This window comes from Aythya ferina (genome assembly GCF_964211825.1).
Source record: "Aythya ferina genome assembly, chromosome: 20".
NCBI classification, from domain to species: Eukaryota; Metazoa; Chordata; class Aves; order Anseriformes; family Anatidae; genus Aythya; species Aythya ferina.
The window spans coordinates 5,048,898-5,076,874 of NC_140318.1; the positions used below are offsets into that span (position 1 = coordinate 5,048,898).

At 43.4% G+C, this 27,977-nt stretch overlaps 2 protein-coding genes across 10 annotated transcripts in view; one reads left to right on the forward strand and one right to left on the reverse strand.

The window, feature by feature from the left end:
- The window catches only part of DDX31 (DEAD-box helicase 31), a 63,454-nt gene that overhangs the window by 33,576 nt on the left and 1,901 nt on the right, over window positions 1–27,977 (reverse strand). Inside the window, exons 1-15 of one of the 6 annotated variants that reach the window (XM_084494042.1) lie at window positions 13,377–13,598; window positions 12,593–12,655; window positions 11,562–11,806; window positions 11,297–11,372; window positions 10,788–10,831; window positions 10,292–10,362; window positions 9,619–9,683; window positions 9,138–9,182; window positions 7,499–7,540; window positions 5,664–5,728; window positions 4,777–4,896; window positions 4,304–4,410; window positions 3,348–3,574; window positions 2,810–2,986; window positions 1,200–1,259 (exon numbers count right to left, since the gene is read on the reverse strand). In XM_084494042.1, the coding sequence (XP_084350168.1) occupies window positions 1,200–1,259; window positions 2,810–2,986; window positions 3,348–3,574; window positions 4,304–4,410; window positions 4,777–4,896; window positions 5,664–5,728; window positions 7,499–7,540; window positions 9,138–9,182; window positions 9,619–9,683; window positions 10,292–10,362; window positions 10,788–10,831; window positions 11,297–11,372; window positions 11,562–11,806; window positions 12,593–12,655; window positions 13,377–13,421 (1,452 nt within the window). In that variant the 5' untranslated portion in view covers window positions 13,422–13,598. Of the gene's footprint in view, window positions 1–1,199; window positions 1,260–2,809; window positions 2,987–3,347; window positions 3,575–4,303; window positions 4,411–4,776; window positions 4,897–5,663; window positions 5,729–7,498; window positions 7,541–9,137; window positions 9,183–9,614; window positions 9,684–10,291; window positions 10,363–10,787; window positions 10,832–11,296; window positions 11,373–11,561; window positions 11,810–12,592; window positions 12,656–13,376; window positions 13,599–27,977 lie in introns of those variants that run through there. The other 5 variants (XM_084494041.1, XM_084494043.1, XM_084494044.1 and 2 more) reach the window with 5 other exon arrangements.
- GTF3C4 (general transcription factor IIIC subunit 4) lies at window positions 13,626–26,943 on the forward strand. 4 transcript variants are annotated; one of them, XR_014684994.1, is made up of 6 exons: window positions 13,626–13,972; window positions 14,800–16,620; window positions 18,252–18,382; window positions 19,267–19,355; window positions 20,269–20,720; window positions 20,832–26,943. XR_014684994.1 is itself a non-coding variant. In XM_084494039.1 (5 exons), the coding sequence occupies exons 1-5, from the start codon at window positions 13,637–13,639 to the stop codon at window positions 20,331–20,333; spliced, it is 2,442 nt and encodes an 813-aa protein (XP_084350165.1). In that variant the 5' UTR covers window positions 13,626–13,636; the 3' UTR covers window positions 20,334–26,943. The 4 variants fall into 4 exon arrangements, 2 of the variants coding, with proteins under 2 accessions (XP_084350165.1, XP_084350166.1); XR_014684995.1 differs by having other exon boundaries at window positions 22,973–26,943; XM_084494039.1 differs by having other exon boundaries at window positions 20,269–26,943.

Consider the following 27,977-nt stretch of genomic DNA (forward strand, 5'->3'; position numbering starts at 1 on the left):
TGTTTAGTATTCAGCATTTATCAGACATTTTTTATCTTCAAAATACTCCATCTGCACCAGTGAATGATTAAGCTTTGCTATCCTCCTTGACTGAGACACTGAAGTATTACCTCCAAATACAGAAAAAACAAATTATAGTTACACTTACGCATTGCAAAGATACATTTTGACCTTGACCAAATCATTGTGAAGACCGTACACACAAGCAGGACCAAGACAAGAAGGTAAGAAGTGCATTTTTACAGGTGATACAATATGTAAATTGACAATGCTACCTCAAACACTCCTATATACATGGCAGTCCTAGTTCATACTGTGGGCATGAAATTGAGATAAAATTCAGCCCCTGGTTTCTGCAAAAAATTGCAACTAGTTTCCTTTAAGAACAATGTGCTGCAAGAACAGGAGTCATTTCAGAGCTAGAGAGGTTTTCTCAGCTCTAATTACTCCCGATCGCTGTAATTTACAAGTTTGCGGTGGGTAGAAATCGCCAAGATTCACACATTTTCAGATCAACAGCTGCCACTATTAGAGAGCAAATCGTGCAGCCTTCTGCACCACTGCAGCAGGCTAGCTGTGGCACCGACAGGTCAGAAACGAGAAGTGGAAGGTGCCACCACAACACAAGGGTGCCAGCAAACTTCAGTAGAGGACAAGAATTTCTCCGTCAGCACCCTTGAAGGAAGCTTGAAGGGCAAAGCATGGAGAGCAGCAGAGCGTGTGCATTTCTAATGACACCGTTCTCTGGTTGGGCTTCCCTTCCAATCCCGCAGGTTTTTGTTTTTAACCTTGGGGTAGTCATTAAGACGGGAAATATTACATTGCATCCAATTTACCTGGCAGTTACGGAGCATGCTACAAATTAGGATTGTTTTCTATTGACTGCGCATAGAGGGCAAGGTTCCAGCTTCAAATGAACAGATTTTTGCAGAAACATAAGGCCATGCAAAACACGTAGAGGCTTTTGTGTATGATACTCACTTTTTCTGCTTGTGGTGTCTTACAGCAAGAGATCACACAATAGTTTGCAAAGAGGGCACCAGACCTTATTTAACATGAAACACAGAAAAAGGAGACGACTTTCCTCAAGGTCAGACAGTGAGCTGGAATTACAGCTCAGTGCCAAGTTCTCTGTTCTACCATTAGATACCAGGCGGGCCCATTATCATGGAGCTGCAGAGGGACTCTAAGTTACTTACAGTGCAAAGCAAGATGCCGGTCTTGGATTTTAGGAACTCCTGGAAGACCTCTGTTCTTTCCTAGAGCAGAAAAATTAAGTGTGTACACACATTACAATCAATCCTAAAGTGAAGTATCTAATGTAACAATTAAACAACTATGCCTCATTCAGGTGGTCCCAAATGGCGATACATTTGTTGTCACACTACACCACCTCTGAGCACCAGCAACCAAAGGCCTCAGTAGCATTTGGTCTGAGCATTCGCCAGTAACACCCATCCACCTACAGACACTCACACTTCCTTGATTTTACTCCGTTTGTTCTTGTCCTTTTCAGAGCTCAGACTGTCTGTGGCCTCTGACACATGATCCTATTCTCTTTCCTGGCCCTTTTTCCTCCTCCTGCCAAAATGACCTTGTCTCCATGTTCCAAGCCTTTCTCCTCAGAGTTCTAGCTAGAGGTTAAGTGAACAGGCCGCTATGTTGATGACAGAGAAGCTTGATGTACTTGACTCCCAGCTAGACGAATTGTTCTAGGAAAGAAGGGAAACTTGGGCCTTGCCGACACGCTGAACCCTCTGCTGACAAAAATTAAAGAAGAGAGCACGCTGTATCTTGTTGACAATGACAGCAGCCGTGCTCAGCAGTACCATATGGGATCCACAATTTAGCTCCATTAATGCTCTTAATTTGAAGACATCAAGCACTAATTACACACTGGGTACTAAAAAGGCAAAACCCTTCCCCTGGTGCCAGCTACTTAGTGGTGTTCTGTTGCCTTAACAGCTGGTCAGGGTAGAGTTGGGCCAGACCAGGCCTGCTCGCTCACTCAGGCAGGCAGGTTGAGGAAAGGCCAGAATGCAGGGACAGCAAAGCACATGTTTCTGGTCTCCACAGGATGGGAATGAGTGAGAAAAACAATGGCTCTTCACCTCTTGCTTCCTCAGAAGAGATCTATTCATTTACCATGTCTGCTGTGCAGCTCGAGAGTAAAGCAGCAGCTCTCTCCATCACAGACCAAGGGCAGGTTCTGGGGCTGAATTTTCAAGGGAGCTCCCTCAGCTACTGAGAGAAACGCTGCAGTGACAGCTTACTCGACACTGTTCTCCCGGCAGCAGACTCCAAGCTCTCCATCCTATCCCACTCTGCTAAAACCTAGACTTATTTTTTGGGGTAATCACCGTTATATTGCTATTATTCCATCTCAGGGAAAAGAACAGGCTGTCAAGACACCGTTCTTTAAAGCCAATAGGGTCAACTTCTCGGGTAGTAACATTTTGGGGCTGGGATGAGGTTTGCCTCTGGCATTAAAAGCCTTTCTTGACTGCATGAGAGAGAACCACGGATACATAAATGGTTTAAGCGTGCCCACTGGGAATACTGAACGGCTGCCTCAGCCTGCTGAAATAACACCTCTTGCCTCTTCAGCTGTGTTTTTCAGATATAGCTACCAAAGTACTTTCCAGAAGTAGGACAATATTCTTATTCTCATTAACAGATGGAAGAATGAGGCCCCCAGAGGTGAAATGACTCTGTCCTCTCTTCTGCCCTCCGCCCCAAAATAACCACAAAATAAATCATAGGGAGTAAGGAACAACACTGGGTATCCTGACATTTTGATGGTGCTTACTTCTTGTTCCATGTTGCCGTGCAGTCGCAGAAACTCTAAGTGCACAGAGGAGACAGATGAATGTTTAGGTTGTTCAGACTCTAGCCCTCCTGAAAGGACATTTAGAAGGAGATTGTAGTGGAATTCCACTTGTTCACAGCTGGAGAAAAAGATGATCATCTTATGTCGCTTTTCAAACTGCAAGGAAACAAAAAAAAAAATTGCATGTGTCCATTTCCCACACACCTCTCCCAATTCCCTGATCTCATGATACTTCTGTGACTTCTGTTTCTGTAGATAAAATTATCCAGGAATGGGGTATATTAAGAGGTTTGACACCAAATGCTAAGCCCACAGAAGTAGTACAGGAACATGCTGCAGTTATCTCACTGTCAGCATGAAAGATGCAAGAACACCTCAGCTCTCCTGTGGCTCCCTCTACACTAGATGCACTTCAAAGCTTTAGATCTAATCCAGGCTATCCTTGACAGAGTAAGAGATGTAGGAGTGAAAAAGTGCAAAGGGCTACTTAGTAATATAAATGCAAGCAGAGTCTCACCTTGCATTTCTCAAGGATAAAAGCTGCTAACGTGACAAGCCTCAATTTGCTGGGGACCATCATGACATACTGCTTGAGCTGCTCTGGAACAGCAAAGTTTTCCTGGTCCATACAGCTTGACGGACTACTATCTGCTTGTAACGCTGCTTTGAGACTCTTCTGGTTTTCATCTGCTATGGAAATTCTGATGGGATCATTCAAACTGATATCAGCCAGCCGTGTCACACCTAAACCACAGAAAATGAAAAACACATGAGGCCCCATCTGGGGTGCTGCTGGAGGGGGTGGCGATATATTCACATACAGAACAGCTAATGCAATTCCTGGGAAAAACAAGGAATTCATGAGCCATGCTTCAAACACTGAGAGAACTTTTCCACATCTACAGACTTTTCAGGGCTCAGCCAGGCTTAGTTGCTGCAGACTCCACCAAAAGTGTCACAAGCCCTGCTTCAGCCAATTGTTATTTTACATGATAGAAATGTCTCATCCAGATAGACAGCATTTGGCAGTTCCATTTTTTAATGATGAGTGTGGAAAAACACAACAGATCTCCGCTCTATAGAGTCTAAGAGTCACTAGGCCTGGCTCAACTCCTGCCTCAGCAACTGACTTCTTGTATAATACCGAGCAAATCACACAGCAGCTGCCCTGTTCTGCCTTAATTCTGCATCTGTAAGGGGAAAAAAAAAAAAAACACCAAACAAAAACAGTGCTTCCCAGGTTCATGGTGACTTTGCTGTGTGTGTGACATATGTAAGGACTATGTAAGTATATACCCTGACAGAAATTCCATTAATGAAGAAGTGTCATAAACCTAACAAAAATCAATAGGCATTATTCCACTTCTGCAAAGGGCTTCAGATTGGGACATAATATAATAAATCTCAACAAGCTATTTCACAGTTCCCTGTGAATTTTTCAGCTAAAAGAAACACAACACGTCTATAACCTACCTTCTGTGAGTGTGGCTGAGAGCAGGACATTCTGACGTGTCTCTTTCTCAGCATTTAAAGCATTAAGTATCACAGTCACATCTTTTTCAAAGCCCAGGTCCAGGATCCTACAAAAACAACCGAGATGATGAAAGATGCTCTAAGGAATGAGAAGAAAGTCTTAAGGCTACATAAGCCAATTAAGAACAGCAGAAGTGCTAGAGCTGATCAGATCTTTGGCCCATCTAGCTTTATGTTCTACCTTCAACTTTTGACAGGCTGAGACATGTCAGAATACTCAGCGAATCTCTGCAATTGAATTGTAGAATAATCTGTCCAAAGGGGATATTTCTTCCTAATCTCAGACATCTATCTGCGGTTTAGCTGAGGCCACTAAGTATAAATGGCTGAAGAACTTTTTTTTAATGCGTTATCTAATGTAGATGCAGACAGTATCTTTATTCTTTTCCATATCTGAACACCTGGAAGTTTACCTGTCTGCTTCATCAATGATCAGCCACTGAGTGCGACGGAAATGAATACATTCTGTGGACTTGATGTGATCAACCAGTCGACCAGGAGTTGAAATAAGGATATTTATCCCTTTACGTAATCTGATTAAAAAAAAAAAAAAAAAGAAAAGAAAACACACATATTACAAGTGACTGTGGAATAGGAAACCAGAATGAAGAGCTGGAACCTACACAGGGAAAAAAAATCACAGACATAGTAAAATTAGCAGGAATAGTACTTTCTCATTGATTAAAACTGTAATTTCTTGCACAGCCAAATTTTACCCTTAATCATCACTGATATTCACAGTGGCATACTCAGCGATACAGACAATGTGGAAAGAAATATTAATAATATTAAAAAAAAAAACAACATGCAAGCTCAGTTTTCTATTCTGAGTACTTTCTACTGCATAGACTAAACTTCTTTTTGTGTATGCTTACACACAGACAAATGAAAATTCCATTTTGGTTTACTGGCTTACAATACAATTTTTGAAAAGGGAAAAGAAAGATTTTTAACACCAGGAAATCTCTTCTCCAAAAAGCAATTTCCCCCATAACAAATACTGTAGACAGCACTTGGAGATAAGCAAATACAGGTGTTTGTCAGAAAAGAAAAAATACCGACACGAGAAATCATCATCTCAGAAGGCTCATCAACATTTTAGAAATAGATCCAACTGAGGAAAGTGAATACTTCCTGCTGACCCAGTCACTGTATCTGTGTAAGATCCAGGGGGATCACAGCTTGATCCAAACTCACAATCCTTTCTCCCACCAAGAAAAGTACTCTAAAGAAGAGTAGTAGAGAAAAAGGCTGTAGAGCAGAAGAACCCAAAATACAATTTAAGAAGTTGGTTTCATACCTGGCTTTTTCTGATTTTCTCTTTTCTCCCCCCATTAGCACTCCAGGCACAATCCAGGTAAACGGCTACAGAAAGGAAAAGCAAGACCAACATAGATTCTTCTTAATAAATAGACAGAGCCTAATCCAACAAATGATTTTTCTGGGCAAAAAGAGAAAAGACCAGAGCTGACTGCAGCGCGTGCCTGATTTGATCTAACAGATACAGCCTATATGCCCTTTCTCACCCACAGATAAATATCAATGGCACCTCTGGTTCTAGGCATGTAACTTGCTTCCCACGTTGTCTAGAAAATAGAAATGCAATCACTTTTGCACCGCTTTCACTCACATAATAATATTTCTTTCCCTTCTCCCCATGTAACCTAAATGTTCAAAGACAAGCTACAATGCTATTCCTTCATCTCGCCTTTAAGCAATATCCTCCTGTGGCCAAGAAAGATTAAAAAAAAAAAAACAAACCCACACCAGACCTATAAAGTTTATTTGTACACACACAGATCTACAGGCACACAGCCACCATGTGCACATTAAATATCAATCTCATTGATACTGGCAGGAGTTTTTGCCATTTACTTTAATGAGGCCTGACTCTTCACCGAGTCCAATATTGCCCGATATTTACAGGGGAGATAATCAAAGCACAGGACTGTCATCGCCTCACTTGACAAGAAATGCAGGACAGACGCAGAGCACAGCTTGTAAGGATTGCACAAATGCGTGACTGGTAAATAGGCTTAAGTTTGCATGGGTCACCGCTTGCCAAAAATACTCCAACAAAACAGTTTCTAACAAAAAGTGCTCCTTGGACAGGTTTGAAATAAGAAAGATGTCTTAGCAAGATCCATCCAATATAATCTCAGCAGCTGGCATTAGAGTAATTGCATCAAGAAAAGCTCAACTAGCCTTTTTCTCCCTCAGTAATTACACAAGCAAGTTACACTCTCCAGTCAGATTGTGATCCAAATAGTCTCTTTTGGGTTACTGTAACAATTGATGGTTGCTACACATTTACGGGTAACAAAGAGAAAAATTAAAGGGCGTGGACCAATCCGGACTTCATTCTTTGATGACCACCTTCAATTGCTCAAGGTCTTGACAGACTACTATTGCTCAATATTAACAGACTGGAGTTCCAGGTCAAGAGTCGAGAAGACTCAAGTACTTTAAACCTCACCACGACACAATAAAAGTTAACTTGATAATTCCAGCACTACAAAGATTTGGAAGATGCCTTATTATTTCAAAGAACAACAGAAGATGTGGTGGGAAGATGGATCAGACAAACCATTTAGACACCTTCTAGCTCCATCCCAAGATACCCTGCCTCAGATAAAAGTAATATATTATCATGTAGTGATCTTCAAAAGCCTTTTAATTTCTCCAGCCATTCAAACGGCTAAGTGGCTCACCTAAATTCTAATCCCCATCTGAAATTCATCTGCCTAGTAACAGTTTCGGTAAAATGGTACTTGTCATCATGAGAGTTTTCATTCATAACTCAGACTAAAATGATGGCAGCTATATCTAAAAACAAAGCATGAAGATCACTAGACTTGTTTTTGAAAACTTATGTAACTAAGGTGCCAGAATTAATCAGCTTATTGATCATTTAATAGTTTAAAAACATGTCACAGAGAAAATCATACTTAAATGTGTTTAAAGACAGACAGATTTATCTTGCAGGACCATAGATCTTGACAAATGCTGAATTTCCTTAAGCACCCAGTTGAACTCACAGGAACTGAAATTGCTTAGCATCTTACAGGAAGAGGCTCAAAGGAAAAAAAAAAAAAAAAAAGAAAGAAAATTGAACTGAATTCACTGAATTCTTACCTTCAGTAGCTTCTGAATTGTATCAAAACTCTGGATTGCAAGCTGTGGAATTCAATACAAGAAAGTGAGTTCTGAGAAAGCCTACTAACGGACAGCAATCCCCTCTTTGCCTCAAAAATCTGTAAGATGTCTGGATGTCTGTTCCACATATTGTCAGAATCCTAAATATGTCCCTAACTGTTCTTTTACAAGCTGCCTATTATTTTAGTCCCTTAAATAATCCTTCTTTTATTATATTTGGACCTGTTCAAAAACCCCTCTATTGGTTCAACTCCACAAGCCAGCTGTCAGGACAATACAGACTTCTGCAAGCCTCTTTGAATGCCCCAGGGAAAAAAATACGCTGAAACCACAAAAGATTTTGCTCCACTAGAAGAGTAAAAAGGAAAACTGCACAGTTTCTGGAAGAAAAAAACAAAAACAAAAAAACACAACGCAACCAAACAAACAAAACACTATGAAAAGGAAATGCAGCCCAGCAGTTGAAACACTACCTTCTGGCAGTCGGTGCATGCCACATTATCCCCTCACCTGACCCACGGAGTGATCATGCCACTGGACCTTTCTACCTCTCCATTTCCCAGTCAGCAAACCAGCGGTGGGATATACAAAGCTTGCAAAGGTAAATGCCTGGTCAGTAGGAAACATTTAGCTGTTGGGTTTCATGTGCTGTCCAACAGACATTGCTGCTGTGGCAATGAGGAAGACTGAGAGGCAATGGTGCCACCCTGACTCATTCATGGAACACGGGTATGTGACTAGGGCTTAGTTACAGGAATAAAACTATTTTAATTGCTCTGACTACACATTACATACTATTTGCCAAGCTCTCAAGAAAGCCTATTACCTTCAACAGAAAGAAAAGTAATACCACCTGTAATTACAAGATATCTTGATAAGCGCACTCATTGGCAGCTCTTTAAACAAGCTTATGAACAGTTTCCTACATGCTTAGTATTCACACAGCATCCTAGCAAGGCACTGAGTTTGCTGCTGTAAAAAATTTAAATAGCTTCAGAGCTTTCTCCTTTCATGGAACTGAGCTGAGATATTGTTGCACTGCAGGTTGCATGGAATACTGTGCCCCAAACTAGATACCTGCCATCAGTTCTCTACATTGAAGTTATTATCATTTGACATGCACGAAAAAGGTTGATACCCTCCTCTGAAATTGCTTTTGCAATTGCAAATAACATAAATCAAATAGAGGAGTTCTGTGGAGAAACCAACTCTTGGTAGCCTCATCTTCAGCATTCACTTCTGGATTTGAAAAAAAGGGCTTTATAAGCTAAGTGTTTGTATAAACCTCCGTGCTTGCAAAGCTGATTTCATTGGTTTTCCTTACTCCTGCAGTATGAACTAGGCAAGCTTCTTCCCCCCATGTACTGAACTAGAGAGTTTCTCCAGTCCTCCCAAATTAGATCTCGCTGCATGAGGAAACCTTAAGAGAAGTCTTCTGACTTATTTTGGTATGGCAGTAAACAAAAACGCCAACACGCATTCAGAGAGCAAACACTATGTCAGGGCAAAAAGATGCTTCCTAGGACAGTCTTCAGTCCCTGGTGGATCCACATCTACTAAAAATCAGTGTTCACGCAATCAGTTTCTGACAGAAACAGAAAGAAAAAGGGCCACCTACCTCTCTTGTTGGGACTAATATAAGTGCATACGGCCCATCACTCCGCTGCAAACAGAGAAGAAAAGAGGACTGCTAAGAAGAACGTAGAGCTAATACACAGGACACTTCCACTTCTAAGATCTATTAGCTGACAAAGTGAATTCTGAAGGGTTTTACTATAAGCCTGTACATCACAGTTTGGAGCACTCCCCACCCCTTTAAAAAAAAATAAAAAAATCAACAGTCTTTCAAGTATCAACACCACACCACCATCTCTTTTCTGATGTAAAGGGGAATGTATAACATTTTACATATAAGAATATTTGCATGGTTCTTAAATCATCTCAACAGCACAGGAGGATCATGTAAGTCACGTTCACAAATACAGCAAGAGATTGCTTGACCTTTTTAAGGACAGACACCAATTACTACAAGATAACAGCTGAAATTTATTTTTTTATTAATCTTACTATCAAGAGCAAATATATTTAGTTGCACCTACCTTTATTTTGGTCTTCATTCCTTGTAAAGACTGTACAAGTGGAATCCCATAGGCAAGAGTTTTACCTTCATTAAAGAGAGAAAATTGGAAGAGTTTCCATCAAAAAAAAAAAAAAAAAAAAAAGAAATGGAAATTGCAGTACTCCTGCAAATTAAAGTACCATTCACCTCACTATTCTTAAACTGAAACCAGAGCCTGGAAATGTTTTAATTAAGTAAGAAGTTTCCAAAAAGGAAGATTGACAGACTATTCTCTGAGGGTTTACACTAAAAAGAAGAGGTGGTAGTATCCCAACTAAGATCCATCTAAAGAAATAGCTCTGTCCACCCAAGAAAATGTAACATCAAGACAGTTTACTGTAGAGCAAGCACGTAAGTTTGTATGATGAGAGCATGTGCTGCTTAGCTCCACTGGCCTCCTGGCCCTGCATCCCCAGCACGAGCCTTGGAACAGGCCCATGTGCAATGGCTGGCAGCTGCACATCAACATTCAGTCCCAGCACCGGCTTGTCACAGAAGTTTGCACAGCATCTGTCTGTGCCATGGCAGTCCCACGCCAGGGTTCTGAGCCTGTCACTCTTGTGAGCTGAACTGGGAACATGATGTTTTGGTTCTTTAATTTGGAATCCAGTTTAAAATGCTGTAGGAAGGGAAACTGGCAACCAGATACTGACCTGAACCAGTCTGAGATCTCACTAGAGCATCTTTGCCTTGCAGGAGCACAGGGATTGTTTCTTTCTGAACACTGTGTAACAAACAAACAAGTCAGGAAATACACATCCAACACAGCACAGAAACTTAAGGTTTAAACATACGTTGACTGTTTCAGAACAGTTTACCCCAATTTCCACATATTCACCTCTGCTGTATAGCTACATCAGGAGAGATGAGTTTTAAGGGAAGTCTGCAGATACACATCAGATATGATAGATCAAAAAAAGGTGATTTTAGGATTCCAGTACCAAATTAGAAGCTAGGATTACAAAGTTCCGTCTCCAGCTATGACAATGACTCACTATGTAACTTATGAGTTACATTCTTGTCCCAGATTTTGAAAGAAATAAACCTGATGGGAAGTGGGATAGCCTAACAAGTACTGTGGTCTTCACAATCCAATTAAGTATAATAAACAATCAATGAAGTGCAAAGTTTTTATACTGATTTACTTACTTGGTCATACTACATATCTTCAGGACAGTGGTTATGGTGGATATCTAGGGAGAGAATTAACAGGAATAAACAGGTTTCATTGTCAAGCTGTCTCTTTTTTTACTTTTAGAGTACAAGATACAGCAAAAACCAGGAGACTGATATTTATTCTCTACATTACTTGTCCAGGGCAGGCAGATGGAAAAGTTCCGATGTCCTCAAAATATTTCTAATAGCTTATCAGAATCATACCATTGCTGGTACATTGTGAAATACCAGATTTATTAAAATACTGCACCCCTAAATAGCATTTTGTGGTTTTGGTATTACAGATGCATACAGTGAAAGGTGCTGAGCCTCTGTGTTTCGGGTTGGGTTAGGATACTGGCCAGCACACTGAGCTAAGAGACTGATACAAAGTACTGGTGAGCCTGTTCAAGGTACCATGAATAAAGGTGCACCTCTCATCCCTCTAAGAAACACCACCCCTTAAACATCCTGTTAAGGCACAGAGCCTTCCTGCCACTCACCAGATGTGGATGGAGGTCCAACTGGCTAAAAGAATCTGTAGTGAAAATACTTTCTTGTACCTGCTGCACTGCTTTTCTGAGTTTGGGGAAACAGAACAAAACAAAGCACATGGTATGGTTACAAATTATACATTAGTAATCTATGTAAACAGCAAGGAAACCAAAAAACTAGCAATTACTATGCCCAAGCAAGGGCTAGAATTCAAGACACTGAATTTCAAGGCATTGATTTTTTTTTCCCCCCCCTCTCCTTTGTGTAAAATACCTGTGAATTTTTGGGATATCAGGGTTGTTTCTAAACAAGCTTGATGTCTTAACGAAAGGTTTGCTTTTCTGGCTTTCATTTTGGTTGTCAGTCAACTGCTTCTTAGGAAGAGATTTCTGTGACAAGCTTCCCTTTTCCCTGACGTTGGTTTCTGTAGCACATTTCTTGAAGGCATTTATCGGTGGCTTACGTTTCGAAGGTGGGTTTCCATGCGGTGACTGGAGCTTTCTTTTCAGAGCATTAGACTGCTTTGATGTTAACAAACAAACCAGATAGCAAGAATACATTAATGAACGGGAATTAAGTAAACAATACCATTATTTTGCTCATGGTGAACAGAAACATCAGCCCCAAAACAGAACCATTAGTTTTAGAATCTCCTTGACTAAAGAAGTGAAGTTTGATTTTTGCAGCTAAGCAGTTCCTAGTTTAACAGATTCAACATCATGCCTGAGACCCCTGAATGCTACTAAAATTCAAATAAAAATCTAAAGGCATATATGGTGCTTATCACAAAACGAGTTTGTCTAGCTTCTCTAGTAACTGAGCAAAAATGCTTAAAAATATAATAATAATGTATCTCTCAAAAGTTTTGCAAGCCATCTCCTTATATTAAAGCCATCTCTATAGCCTTTTCTTTCTCTGGGCAGCAGGATGGCCTGTCCTTCACTCCAGCCTGTGCTTCTGCCAGCTTCAGGATTTCTAAGCTTTCCACTACTTCTTTTACCAAAACTGTTTTCTTTTACTGATCTTCCAACCACCTGAAGATTTTTTTTTTTGCCTTCCCAATATCTCTCTGTGAACACTGAAGAAGAAAATTAATTTAGCTTCCTTTGTCCCCAAAGCTCCTTTCTATCCCCCAGCCTTTTCTCAATGAACTTGTTTTCCTTGACACATTTGCAAAACTCCTGAAACATGTGAAATCCCTGCACAATCTCGCTTCACTTTTTTCCCTCTCTTCCCCACTCTTAGTTGGGCACTGTAATTTTCTTTGTCCCCCCATGAACCAGATCATTCTCAAGCTCTATTACTTTTTTCACCTGCTTCTTCACATTGTCGGCATTCAAGAACTTCTCAGATGTGATTCTTGGTTGCTGTAAAACCGATTAAGCTCTGCTGAGTTCCAAGAACTCCATCAGCTTACCCAGCCGAGGCCCTGCACCGTAGCTGACATCGTTCACGCGTGGCTGGGCAAACTTTGCCAGGTTTGGCAGCAATCTCCCTTCGGCTGTTTTCATTACCCCTCTGTGCTTTCTCCCCAGCTCCATTTACCCTGCTTGAAACAACCCAGCTTTCTCCAGGCCCTCCCAAAGCACACTTTGGGGAAGTTGGTGGGGGCATTCTCAATAAAATAACATCCTGGCTTACCAAAAAAAAACCCCAATTCACCCCAAACCTCCCTCCTGCCTTGCAGCTGGCGGCGGCGCTGCCCTTCCCCGCCCCACCGCTGCCGGCCGCCCGGCGCTTCAAGTCTCGCTTCCCAACTGAAAAACACCGCTCGGAACCCATTCTCGCTCTTTTTTTCCCCAAAACTTGTGGGGAGGAGAGCACCTAAAGCGCCTCGCAGCGCTGCGGGGGTTTCTGTAACTCACAAAACCACCTCCGCCACCCCTTCACCATCATCATCATCATCATCTTCCTCACAGCACCTCACACGTGTCCGAGCGCCTCCGGGGCCAGCAGACGACCCGGGCACAAGCGCCCCTTTTCCACCACCCCAAAACCCATCCCCGACCCCAAAACCCATCCCCGTGCCGGGGAGGACCAGCCGGGACACCCCACACGCAGCGAGCTTCTCCCCGGAGCCCCACTCACCCTGCCAGAGCTCAGGTTGAGGAGCAGCGCCCCTCCCGCCGCCATGCCCCGCCGCCTCCACACGGCTCCGGGAACCACCGAGGGAACCCAAACTGCGGCCGGAGCCCGGCTGAAAGGCGAGGAGAGGAGGAAAAGAGGGGAAAACCGAGCTCCCGGTGCCCCCTCAGGCAGCGGCGGGGCAGCCTCAGCCGGCGGCCGCCGAGGGCTTCGGCGGCGGCGCAAGCGCGCAGCGGGCGGAGCGGCCGTGAGGCGGCGGTAAAATGGCGGCAGCGGCGGCCGGGGCGAGCGGGGGTAGCCCGGCAGCAGCAGCAGAGGAGGAGCCGCCGCTGGGCCTCGAGTCGCTGGTGGAGGAGGCGGCGGCGGCGGCGAGCGCCGGGTTTCGGCTGACGGCCGTGAGGAGGGAGCCGGCGGTGAGGCTGCAGCACGGCGTCAGCGGCTTGGAGCCGCTGGCCTGGTCGGAGGATCACCGGGTGTCGGTGAGCACGGCCCGCAGCATCGCCGTGCTGGAGCAGCTGAGCGACGTGCAGGGCGGCGGGCAGGAGATGGTGATCCACCGAACCGCCGTGCCCGCGCCCGCCGCCGCCTGTTACCTCAAGGTGAGCTGAGGGGAAGGTAACGGCCCCGGGGGGGGCAGGGAAGGTGTTTTGTGTGGGAAGGAAGCTCAAGGGATTCGAAAAGTTTGCTGTTTTTGCAAGAATCGCTTCAGTTCCGCTCCTCCGGTAACGGTTTCAGGAGGATTTTAGGTAAAGATCGTTCTTGGGTTACTGCCGGAGATGAAGGGTTTCAGCTTTGGGTTTCTGTGGTATGTCTTGATTTCACAGGCCTCAGCACAGGCAGGAATCAAGTCTGGCTGTGTCTTGTTAAATTATAACTCTGTTGCCACAGATCTATTTTTTTTCCCCCCAAAGTTGAGAATATGGAGTGACTGGAGTTGGAATACCGAGCGCTTTGCAAGTTGTTAAATGCGTACCTTTACGCACACGTTTGAGAACAGAAGTCTTACAGAATGATAAAATAGACTAAGTTGGAAGGGACCCACAAGGATCATCATGTCCAACTCCTGGCACCCCACAGGTCAACCCAAAAACTCAGACCATATGACTCAGAGCACAGTCCAAACGCTTCTTAAACTCTGACAGGCTTGGTGCCGTGACTGCGGCCCTGGGGAGCCTGTTCCAGGGCACAAGTATGAAAACAGATTGTTTGGTTCAGCAAAGATCCAGTAGCAGGAAGTCAAAGCTATACAAATTCAGGTCAACAGCGAGGCTTAAATCTTCAAGATTGAGGTTAATTAACAATTAATTTGAACACTGTAACATAGGTTGTGATAGGGTGCTTGATTTCAAGGGAGAATTAAATCCCAGAAACTCTATTTAAAATATCATTCTGAAATGTATTTAAACGTTTTTTTGTTATCTTTTAGGTTGGTCCAAAGAAGGAGGTAGCAGAATGTAGGGAAAAGTTCTCCAGTTCGATGGATCCCACGGTCAGTCAAACATTTATGCTAGATCGAGTGTTCAATCCTGAGGGGAAGTCACTGCCGCCAATGCGAGGCTTCAAGTACTCCAGCTGGTCGCCGCTGGGCTGTGACGCCAACGGACGATGCCTGCTGGCAGCTTTAACCATGGACAATCGATTGACCATCCACGCAAACCTCAACAGACTGCAGTGGGTGCAGCTGGTGGACCTGACGGAAATCTATGGCGAGCGTTTGTACGAAGCCAATTACAAACTTTCCAAGGCTGACACTCCCAGGGGAGAGCTAGAAGACTTCGCTGAATTTCAGCGGCGGCACAGCATGCAGACCCCAGTACGCATGGAGTGGTCGGGTATCTGTACCACGCAGCAGGTCAAACACAACAACGAGTGCCGGGATGTTGGTAGCGTGCTCTTAGCAGTGCTCTTTGAAAACAGTAACATTGCGGTTTGGCAGTTTCAGCTTCCGTTTCTGGGTAAGGAATCAATTACTTCTTGCAATACCATAGAGTCTGGAATAAGTTCTCCGAGTGTCCTGTCTTGGTGGGAATATGAACATAACAACCGAAAGATGAGTGGACTTATCGTAGGGAGTGCTTTTGGGCCAGTTAAAATTCTTCCTGTCAATCTAAAAGCAGTCAAAGGCTATTTTACGCTAAGACAACCCGTAGTCTTATGGCAAGAAATGGACCAGTTACCAGTGCACAGTATCAAATGTATTCCACTTTACCATCCCTACCAGAAATGTAGCTGTAGCTTAGTGGTGGCCGCAAGAGGATCTTACGTGTTTTGGTGTCTTCTGTTGATATCCAAGGCAGGTCTGAACGTCCATAATTCCCACGTGACAGGGCTTCATTCGTTGCCAATTGTGTCTATGACTGCGGACAAACAGAACGGCACAGTGTATACGTGCTCCAGTGACGGAAAGGTAAGGCAGCTGATTCCTATATTCACAGATGTTGCTTTAAAGTTCGAGCACCAGCTGATTAAGCTCTCAGAAGTGTTTGGCTCTGTGAGGACTCACGGAATAGCTGTTAGCCCCTGTGGTGCATACTTAGCAGTTATTACGACAGAGGGCATGACTAACGGTCTGCACCCCGTTAACAAAAACTACCAAGTTCAGTTTGTTACTCTTAAGACTTTTGAGGAGGCAGCCGCGCAGCTCCTGGAATCTTCTGTTCAGAACCTTTTCCGGCAAGTGGACTTGACAGATCTCGTACGCTGGAAAATTTTGAAGGAGAAGCATATTCCTCAATTTTTACAGGAAGCGCTGGATAAAAAGATTGAGAGCTGCGGTTCTACTTACTTCTGGCGGTTTAAGCTGTTTCTCCTGAGGATTTTGTACCAGTCAATGCAGAAAGCTCCCTCAGAGGTCATGTGGAGACCTTCACACGAGGACACAAAAATACTGGTATCTGATTCCCCCGGAATGGGCAGCACTGAAGACGATCAAGAGGAAGGAACTTCTAAACGAGCCAGCAAGCAGAGCCTATGTGACACAGGCAAAGGTATGGACATAGATGACACTGCCGATGATTCTCTTCCTCAGTCAAGTGAGATAGGAGGCCACGAGCCAATGGAAGAAAAGCTGCTTGAAGTACAGGCACAGATTGAGGCAGTAGAAATGCACTTGACACGAGAGCACATGAAACGGGTGTTGGGAGAAGTTTATCTACACACATGGATTACAGAAAACACCAGTATTCCCACCAGAGGAGTCTGTGACTTCTTAATGTCCGATGACGGATATGAGGACAGAACAGCACGAGTAAGTGCACCTCTATGCTCTGGGGATTCGGTGTTACTTCTTTCGCCCCCCTCCACAGCCTAAAAGGAAAACGCAGCTCTAGGGGTGGGAAGGAGAACTGTAATCGTGTAATCCTTGCTAGACAGCTTCTGTAGAGCACCCATGGTAAGTTGCCCTGCCTTGGAATTGTGGAATAGGAGGGAATGTAAAAACAGACATTGAAATCTGGATCAGGTACAAAAGGAATAAACATGTCTGAGTTTTTGTGAAACAAGGAAGAGGATCACAGTTTATTCCCTTTTAAGTGGGGTTAGAACATGCACCGAGAGAGAAGAATGTTTTTGTGGCTAGATCTACTTAATTTAGCATCTCTACAAAACTAAACTTACGTGATTCTTCCTCTAGCGAATTACACCTGAAGTTCTAACTTTCCAGAGTTGCAGTATCACTTCTTAAAGTATTTATTATGCAAAGTACTGTGACTGTTCAGGTGGTACATCTGGTCCTGTCAGTGCTCCACGAACCTTCCACGAAAATAAGTTACAGAGATTCTGAAAGTAACTGCTTTGTGAGTTAAATATACCATGTTTATGGCCTGAACCTTCAGACATGCTTGCATTTATTGCAACGTGTAGGGTAAATGTGGCAGGAAATATGTGATCAGTGAGCCCTGCGCTGGGCAATGAAGTTCTCTGAGTATAGGCAGCAGACAAAGAAGGCATCAGTGGGAACACTGCCATCAGCCTCCAGGCCTTAAGACTTGATGACAAGAGTGTCTCAGATGTGCCTGTACCTCTTTGAGCAGAGAACAATTCTTTTCAGTACCTATATCCTTAAATCACTTGAACTCTAAATATCAACCTTTACGCTGCATTCAGAAAGACAGAGGAAGCAAGCACAGTTTCTGTTGCTGATGTAACGTGGTGTTCTCTGCTGGACTTGCAAGGCAGCAGGCCACACAGCGTGGCCTTCGTAATTCAGTAGGAAAGTATTCTGGGAGAACTCCTGCGTTCTTCTGGTGCCCAATTACTATGAATTGGAGGCCCAAGACATTGCTTTTCTTACCTTGTAAACAAGATTCTTCATTTTATAGTGATTAAAAGCTGCCTGCCAAACTATTTTATCCAGTTTGCTGTCACATTTTAAAGGTTCTTGGGATGTGGTTTGTATCTACTGAAATGTCAAGGATAAGTTCTATCATGTAAATGTTCTGCTATAAACATTATGTATCCTCTAAGATGACTGCTGTAGACATACATCTCACTAATTTTTGAACAGGATTTTTTTTTAGCACATCTTCTGTGATACATACAAGAACTGAAAACACTGCTGTAACCATCACTGGCATCCCCTAAGTGGTATGATATCAAATATTCTGCTTTTGCAATTAGCTTAACCTAAGACTGATTGCTCTTAAGTTCTGTATCCCTGTGGTATGGGACAGATAAATCCAGGTGATCATATTTCAAGAATAAATTAATACATCCCTGTGACAGCCTTACATTTATATTTCTTTATATGATTTCGGTGAAGCGGATAGGTCTTTGCATCCTGTAACGCATTCTGAAATCACAGTATCCTGAGAGACTTTTTCTACCTTTCAGTAGGCAGCTGTCTCGCTATAAACGATGCTGACTGCTGTGTATTCCCAGGTGCTGATTGGGCATATCTTAAAGAAAATGAACAAACAGACTTTTCCAGAGCACTGCAGCTTGTGTAAAGAGATCCTGCCATTCACTGATCGCAAACAGGCAGTCTGCTCCAATGGACATATTTGGCTCAGGTAATCTGCTCTTAAGAGTTTTTTTGCCCCCTCTGCATAAATTTAACATGTTTAAATAGCTAACTTAAAAATATTTCCTAGTGTTGGAGTAGAAAGTCATGAAGCACGTTACCATGCTGCAGTTAACTGCATTTTTTGCTGGGTCTTCGCTGAGAAAGAAGACACTGTAGATCAGACTCTGTTCTCTTACTTACACTGTTTTCAAAATAAAATGCTTTTGGCCATCTATTTTTTTTTCACCAAGCCAGGGAAGGGAGGGAGCAGTGAAAAAGTAGAGAGTGGAAAAAAAAAAAAAAAAAATCAAGCACCAGTCATCCTTTTGAACAGCACATGAAAGAGTTTGTTCTAGCTACTTCAGCATTTGAAAACAAAGTAATTTAAGAGGAAATGATTGGAAACAACTACACTGAGAAGTCTGAAACATCTAGAAAAAGAAATTTTTCAACATCAATGTATTGGGATATGATGTTTGTCCCTAGAGACTTAGCCAGTCTGTAGTCTGTCACTTCAGAAAAACTTTTACCACCTAATCCTGTGTGCTATTTTGGTTAAGTAGTCATTACTTTCGTGTAATGATGCTTTGGTTCCTCCCCTGCACAGGAGCTCTTGACCTCTTCTACTGTGTGCTAAAGTTCTTTGGCCAACGATGAAACCTTTTCCATAGTATTTTGGGTTTTGGCCTTTTCATTTATGTGTACACTTGGGAAGTTTCACTTAGCTGCATGAATAAACCATTAATTTTTGTTTGATGTGGCTCACAGCTGCCCCTACTCAGAAGGTAAGGTCTGTTGGGAGCAGAACCCAGCCTCCAGTCAGGACACAGGAGCAGGTCACAAAACAGTAAAACCCCGAGCCTTGTGATAAAACGACTTGTCCTTTCACAGGTGCTTTCTAACCTACCAGTCCTGTCAGAGCTTGGTGTACAGGAGGTGTTTGCTTCATGACAGCATTGCACGGCATCCAACCCCAGAAGGTAAACTGCTCCTGTAAGGGCAGGATTATGTATTCTTATCAGCGTAATGACTTGAATTTGTTTCATTGATTTTCCCCTTGTAGGCAGCTATGTGAAGGTACCAGTGTCATGCATTTCATGGTCTCTTGCTGCTGTCCATGCATTAATGGCATATGTTAATTACAAAATAGCAACTACAGAAATTATCTTGTAAATACTGTGTTTTATGACAGCTGGTAAACATGCAACCTGTGCTGGAGAGCTACAGCTGTTAGTTTATATTCAGGTTAAAGCAATGAGTTAGCTTCTAGGTCTGCAAATGCTGAACGTTTTTGACATCCAATTTCAGAGCTGTATTGCTCCAGCACAGATTAAGAAAAAAATTGGCACCTTGCTGGCTTAGGCTCCAAACCTGTGGTAAGAACATCATCCGGGCAGGCTGCGGGGGCCAGTCAGCCTTTGGGCTCTGTGTTTTCACAGTTTGAGGACGGACAAGCTGTGCCAGAAAATGGTTTTCTTCTTAACTGCTGCATTTGAAGAAATAAATCATGGAGTAGTCTAACAGTTTGTCTTAAAATGTAGGTGATGGCAGAATACTAAGAGCCACCAAGAGACGAACAATTAATAGCCGTGTTCTCTGGGAAGACATTATCTCATCTGCTGTTGCCAGAACATATGTCAGCAAAAACTGATGCAGTTCTGGGGGGGGAGGGAATCCTATTGATACTTTTTCACTGCCCCTGAGGTATTCCAGTCATCACTAAGGATCAACTGCAGAAGTTAAGGTTCTGTACAGAGAGGCTGATTAACTCTCAGTTAATCCTGTATGGTGAATATACACAGACCTTGAGGTTTACTATTTAGTTTGTCCATTTTAGCACCATTTCTGTGTTCATCTCTGCCTCCAGCTCTAAACAACTTTTCTTATTTGCAGATCCTGAGTGGATCAAGAGGTTACTGCAAGGACCTTGCACGTTCTGTGATTCTCCTGTCTTCTAGAGAAGAGCTATGTAAAGACTGAAAATACTTTCACTACTACATAAGCCCCCTTCAGTCTAGAAGGATAGAGGGCACAGAAATAAACACTTTACAGAAAGGGAAGACTATGTCTGTGACCCTGTAAATAAAACATTGGAGGTTCTAGAAACTCCTTAGGTCCAGAGGCCATTCCATGCTCCAGAGCCAGGAGTACACCTGGAAGATTGAGTTCATAAAGCAATTTGGAAACACACCCCGCTGAAGTATCAGCAGCTGGACACACTTCCTTTTACTGAACAGAAGCTGAAGTCTTAAGGTCGCAGCGTGAACTGTCCTTTCTGCCTGGACACTGTGTGATTTCCCAAAAGCTAGGATGGGAACAGCGGATCTGCCTCTTGAATAGTCTTGGTGGGTAGAGAAGGCTTCAGCTTGTAGTGCTTGTTTGCTTTTTAACAAGTACTGGCACTTGCTGCAGAACATTAAACTATCAAAATAATTTGTGGCTCTAATTTCTTGCAGAGTGAAGCAAATGCCAGTTACAGCCATATGAAAGAAATTGGCCATTACATTAGTTTCACTTACATGGTCTGTTCTGAAAGTAGGAGGACTGGCTTCTTCCTGGGCGAATGAGAGGCGGTCTGCGCGTGCAGGATCAGTGGAGGGGGATATTGGGAGCGCTGGGTAAAATCGGCAGTCAGCTGTCGGCCGTTGAAGAGAGCAGGTCCCTTGTACTGTGAACACCTGTCAAAATGCCTCGTCACGGAGAATCATGGAGCGTTTACTGGAGCAGCGATACGCGATCAAATTTTGTGTAAAGTTTGGTAAAACGGGCAAAGAGACTCATGACATGACTAAGGAGGCCTACAGTGATGCTGCCATGGGTAGATTGGGTGTTTTTGAGTGGCACAAGCTGTTCCGAGAAGGTAGGGAAAGAGTGGAAGACGACGACCGCTCCGAACGCCCTTCGACCAGCAAGACCAATGAAAATGTGTCGCAAGTGAAAAATTTACTGAACCGTGATTGCTGGATGAGTATCAGAATGATTGCTGATGACTTGAGCATTCCTCACACCCAAGTTTTTGAGATGGTGAAAGAAAATTTAGCCATGAGGAAAGCGTGCGCGAAGTTTGTGCCGTGAGTGTTGTCAGAGGAGCAAAAGGCCAACCGGAAAGCGATCTGCCAGGATCTTCTTCATCATGTCATCGTGTGAATGAGGAGCCCGACTTTTTGGATAATGTAGTGACCGGTGATGAGATGTGGGTGTTTGAATACAACCCGGAGAGTAAGCGGCAGAGCACAGAATGGCACACCCCTGCTTCCCCACGCCCCAAGAAAGCACGAATGAGCAAATCCAAGCAAAAGTCCATGCTCATTTGTTTTTTTGATTGACATGGAGTCATCCAAAAAGAGTTTGTACCACCTGGACAAACAGTTAATGCAGTTTTTTATGTGGAAGTCCTCACAAGACTGCGAAAACTCATTGCTCGTGTCGGCCCAGCCATCGTCAACAATTGGCGGCTGCACCATGACAACGCGCCGAGCCACACAGCGCTGCCTCAGCCCCCCTACAGCCCTGACTTGGCCCCGCCAGACTTTTCTCTATTCCCGAGAATAAAATCGACGCTCAAGGGGAAGCATCACGCATCAGTAGAGGCGCTTCAAGAGCCTGTGACGAAGGAGCTAAACAGCATTCAGGTCCAGGCGTTCCTGGAGGCGTACGAAAACTGGAAAACTCATTGGCAGCAGTGTGTAGATGCGGAAGGGTGCTACTTTGAAAAATTCTAATCATTTGTTCTATTCTCATGAATAAACTTTTTTTTTTTTTTTTAAAAAAAATGAGTCCTACTACTTTCAGAACAGACCATGTAAAGTCTAGAAGACTTAACTGCCTTTCAACTATTGTAACAGTATTGCAGTCAGAAGGGTCAAATTGGCTGCCTGTGTCAAATACGGATCAGTAAGAATTTTTAATGTAATAATTATTAAACTATTAGCAATTCGATTAAACACTAATATATATATATAACTTCCAATGCTCACGTCTGTTGCCCCACTTTCTTTTTCCAAACTAAGCTCTAACCACTTCCTAGCTTTTGCCAGTACGCCTTCTGTTTCACTTAACCCTCTACCACCAAGAATCTTTTCCAGTGCAACTCGGTACCACAACCATTACCCATCTACTGTACTTGCAATTGAACTGAGTCTCCCTGATATGTTGCTTTACAGAAATGGGACACACAATTAATCACTCCCAGCGGGCAGTTTCTCGTTTCATAATAATGCAGTAAAAGCAAACCAAAACAAAAACCCCAACATGGCTAACATGTTAGAGGCAAAGTTTCCACAGCTGGTCTTGGAGCCTGGTAAAGCTTCTCTTGTATAACCCTGACTTTTTCTCAAGAGATTCATAAATATGCCAATGATGTAGCATGGCTGAGCCCAGAAATTTATTCTGCTTTCTAACCGTCCTGTCAGAAAAAGATTCTTTCTGTCTTTGGCATCTAGTTCATATGGGGAGCAGGAGAATCCTTTTCAACTTCCTATGCAGCGTTAGAGGAATAATACCTCTAAAATATGTATGGTTATATGGTACAGTTGTCTTGTTAACTTAAAAAACATGTTGTCAAATAATATAAAATTCATGTATTTACATTCCTCAGAATATGAATTTGGACACTCCAATGTGCTGCCCTGTTTGTGATTCATGACACTTCTGACTGTGTGTGACGTCCTCTGTAGCTATTTGAGGAAAAATCAAGGAATTGTCCCAACAGTATCAGTCTCCAGCAACGCATGTGTGGATTGGTGCCTACGTTTCCTTGATTTGATGACTATGCATATTTTCTCAGTGTTCCTTAACCTTTAGCAGGAGCAATTTTTTTTTTCAGCTAACATTAAAACACATCAGCTGTCCTTACTACCCAGTGTTTCATGCATTAAGCATGATAGTGCTTTACTCAGAATAATATTAATATGGTAGACTAGAGCAGCATAAGCACATTCATCTGTAAAATAATCAGTCTTGTTTGTAAATAACCTTGGAAGTGATACCATAACTGTATTAAAGAAATGTTTAGTTTTTTATTGCCATGCACTGAAAATTGTGTGTCCGGGTGGAAGGAAAATGTGGATTGTGATAGTATCTAGTAAAACAAAGTCAGAGTAACCTTGGTACCTAATTTGTGCGCAGTCTGAGGCAGGCACTGTACCTGAGACAGCATTTCTGTTCTCCTTCCCAGTGTTAATGAGGCTTGGGGGAAACAAAACATCTATTTTTCAGCACGAGCTGAACAGAAGGGTTAATTTGTGGTGGTAGGGGAACCATTCTGAGTAGAAGCTCCAAGACCTCATCCAGACAGTCCTGACCAGTTCTCTCAGTGAGTAAATGTTCCAATTTAGAGATTCACCTGATTCTGGAGGCAAGAGAACTTTCCAGAGCCATGTATAAAAGTTTTTTTTTTTGTTTTTTTTTTTAAAAAAAAGTCAAATATAATTTTTTTTGATACTGGTTTAGAGACCATAACAACATCTTGGTCTTCTGAAACATCTAGCTGACCAAAAGGCTCAATACACTTATCACTAGATGACATCCTGGTGCTCACTTCTGGCAGTTCTCTTGATTTTCCCTAGAGATGTAATGCTTTAGCCACGTAGAAGCTAGTACACCTAGCACTAATATTTCAGCATTAATGTTTATTTCCCTTGTCTTTCAAGGCAGTAGATACTCAGTATACCATTGCCCATTTATTTAACCTGATTTATGACTGCTGGGAGAATGGAATTTTAAAGCCAGTGATGTCGGCTTTGTCTGCATGCCAATGGAGATCCTTTAGCACAAAGCTTTCACTTCTCACCCTGACCCATTCACAACAGGTAAAGAGGTATTGTGATTTTTTTTTTTTTTAGAACAATCATTGGTCCCTAAGAGTATTTTTAACCAGTGTAGACTTGAATAGAGCAGCACACCTCGGAACAGGAACATTCAGCTTCTGATGTTGGGCTTACCCGAATTTTCTGCCCAGCTGAGACTTCCTTGGAGAAACCTGTAATCTGTCTTGGACTCCTGCCTTCAGTTCTAGGGTTTAGTGGGGTTTACACCCATTCCTCTTAGAGTTCAGTAGCAGCCTGCAGAGCTACAGCAGCACCCTGCTGCGTTACCCCTCCTGCTTTCCCTCACCAAAACCTTTGCTTTCATGCTGTGTATGGGGAAAGCAAGTGGATGAGGGTGGTACGAGCACCTGCTGCCAGGTCCTTGCACTATTTTGCCCTGAACAGAGCTGCCTTCCCAACTAGTACACAGTGGAGCTGTCCCATGTTATGGCCCAGTCTGGTCTGAGACACAAAGTGAAGTATTTGAAGAATAAGCCCCACAAAACCAATTTACTCACTAGGTCTTTGCCCTAAGCTTTGCAAGATAAACGAGTGAATAGTTAAAAGCTCTCAATTGCCTGACCATTTGGTAGAAAACAAGAGTTTCTTGTGCTGACAACAAGCCTGTCACTCTTCTCCTAGTATGAAGAAATCCAAACTGTTCAACAGATTAGCAGGACAGCTCTGGGCTGGTTTTGGACAGCTTTTTTGTGCCTTGGTGGTACAAATGCCATTGTCTGAACTAAGGTGAAAGTTTGAGGTCATTATGACAGTGTCCTGAGTGTCCATACTGTATATTTCTAGAGAGGAAATACTGTGGTTGCTAGTAGATACACACAGGCAAATAAATATTTCCCTGATTTTCTTAAGTTTACTAGGTTTGATTATGCAGCATAACACCATTTATTCTAGCCTCATTGAGGGTTTCTCAACGTGAAAGAGCTAAACGCAAACGTTTATAGTCTTAGTTAAGGGTTAATAAACCCTACTTGTGCTGTTATACCCTAAACTAACATTAACAGGAGACCTGTTTTTACAAGTTTTTCTCAAATATGAAGCCTTATTGCTTACCCAGGCTGTGAAACAGCGGGCAGCTGTACAGGCACAAGTACTGGAGCCTCAGTTGCCACCTCTGGGTATGGCATCAGAAGAGAGAACAAGGAGAAGAACCCATCCCACTCCTCAGAGCCCTCACCACAGAGCAGGCTGGGGGTAATCACTTAAGCTGTTGCTCAATTTGACATCTTTGGGTGCAAAACACAGAAGGTCAGTATAGTAGCAATATAGGAAACTTCAAAATCTGGTGCCACAGAGCACTAGCTTGTATTATTTTTGCAGCCATCCTCAGTGCATTGGTCGTCATGGCAAAAGTCAGATTTACAGTGAGTACCAAAATTAACCAGAAGAAAAAGCTTAGAGGATCTCAGCTAATAAAGGTGAAATGCTCAAAGTAGTTATCAGTGCTATCTGTTCTCATCCCCCTTTTTGGGTTCCCTTTTGGAGCTTTCTCTATCAGGCCTGTAAACGCACAAACTACGCTTGCATTTTAGACATACACTGATGAGGGCAGGGGTTTGTCCTTTAACCAGAGCCGGTACCATGTTCTGTGTGGAGATGCCTGCTAGTTTACTGCTCCACTGGCAAAGCTGCTTCCTCTTTCCGTGTGGATAAACAAGGACAACTTGAGCTTCAAGTGCACCTAGATTCCTGCCCTACCTACTGAAGTTGGAGGAATCATGACAAGACAGATTTTTGCCTTCTCTTGGAAGTCTCAGTCCAGGATGGTTTTTCAGTTTGTAGAGGCTGGTGTGTACGTACAGCAATGTCTACAGAGCTTTTGTTTTCACTTCTCACGGAGGGCCTTGTGCACATACTGTCACTTAAATTAGTCTGTGCAATACTCCGCTCTAACTCACACAAGGTATGCATTAATACTTCACACTGGAGGTGTTCCCAGACCCTTGGTGTCAGCTGGAACATTTTATTCCACCGCGAAATTTTATTAGTGCTGATTCAGTTTTTAGCTCTCTTTATTTGCAAGACCTAGAACTCCTGCTGGTCTGTCATCTGCGTGCATGATCTGGGTAGTGACCTCAGGAGTGTCACAGCTGCCTCTGCACGACCAGCCAGGACTGCTTTCATTGTCGCAACGCAGCAGGTACCCAGGGCACTTATTAGCATTAACTACACTACAGTTCAGAGCAGAAAGTGGAGTGATTCCCTGTGCTGTCTTAGGCTGCAGCTGAATCAATCCAAATGTGAGTATCTGAGTTGGAGCATCTTCATCGCAGGAGGACTCACGCACTGCTGAGAGCCTACAGCAGGAGTTACAGGGCCATGCCAGCTCCGCAGCATTCTTATTTAATGCTAAAATTAGGAAGCCAGTCCTGAAAAGGGAAGAGTCAAAAGCCATCCAAATGGAACTGTTCAGAGAAAAGTTTGATTTAATTGCTCTGCTAATCTAATTGATCTCTTCATGCTACTTCAATTCCATTCCAGGGTGCGAGTGTTGTAGCTGGCAGACCGTGTGGTCACCAGGCTGAATGAGAAGCAAAGCTGAGTTTTAATCTTTACTTCCTGGATTCTTCCTTTGAGACTTAGTTCATGGAGGGTCTGACAAAGCTGCTGTGAATATTGATGCTGTGTATATGGCACATTTCGTACACGTGAAGCAAACCTGGATGAATGTTTTGTATACTGCGACAGTAGCATTGTAATCCTGCTCCTTTTTTATTCTAAATAAAGTTCGGTTTTGTAACAACTGTATTTTAAGGGACTGAATTCCTGGGAGGGACATGCAGAGTCAAGAGCTGAGACCGGCAAGAAAGAACAGGACTCAGTCCTTCATGCTTAAAATTAATAATAAAAATCTCACTTCCAGAAGGACTACACAGAGCAGCAAAGTAGACCCTACGCCTTGTGAAAGTCAGACTTCTCAGCTATGGTATCTGAAAGACTTCAAGCAGGAGCTGTGGGAAAGGCCCCCACAGGGCCGGGGCCGGGTGCTGTTTGTTTCAAGGGAGTTGCACGCTGCAGGCAGACAGCTCCTCGGAGACTGTGGTAGCCCTGGGCCTCATTTGTAGAATAGAAACATGGAAGAAGGGCAAAGCAGGAGGTCGGTAACCACGCTTTCAAGCCCGTTTTCATAGACCTGGGCAGTGACTTCCCAGTTGCAGCACTGGCAGGTTTGACTCCTAGGTGCCAAACTGGCTTGCTCCATCCTTATCTCATAGGGCAAGCAGCACAGCCAGCTGTCACCAATGCTGCAGGAGACCTCTTCACTGCAGCACAGCTCTTAGTGGAGCTGACAATCACCTTTCCTTTTCTTCCACAGGATCAAACAGTTCTTGTTGCAGAAAGAGGGAAGTAACCCAGGAGAGCCTGCTCGTGGAGAGGTACAGATGCTTTTCTGTGCGAATTAAGAACGAGGCAAAGTCACCTTTAAGGTTCTGATTTGGATGTGGGCAGTTAGAGGGTCGTAACCACAGTTTGCACCTCTGAGAAGCAGACCCTGAGGCACAGGAACCTGCCAAGCTCATCTTTGACCTAAAACAAACCTTCAGGAACCCTGAGAACACCTCCCTGTCCCTTCCCTCCCTGCAGTCACAGCTCCTACAACACCTCATGAAGAAAGGACTGTAAAACCAGTTCCATTTAAGGCTTCTGTGCTGGCATCACCACCCAAGATGCATCTAAGCCTTAAGAGGAAAGGTGAGAAACCAGAAGGAGGCAGGGGAAAGGTCTCAAGAGCTCCAGGGCTGCCCTGCAGAGACGGTGCTGGAGGACTGGGATTCC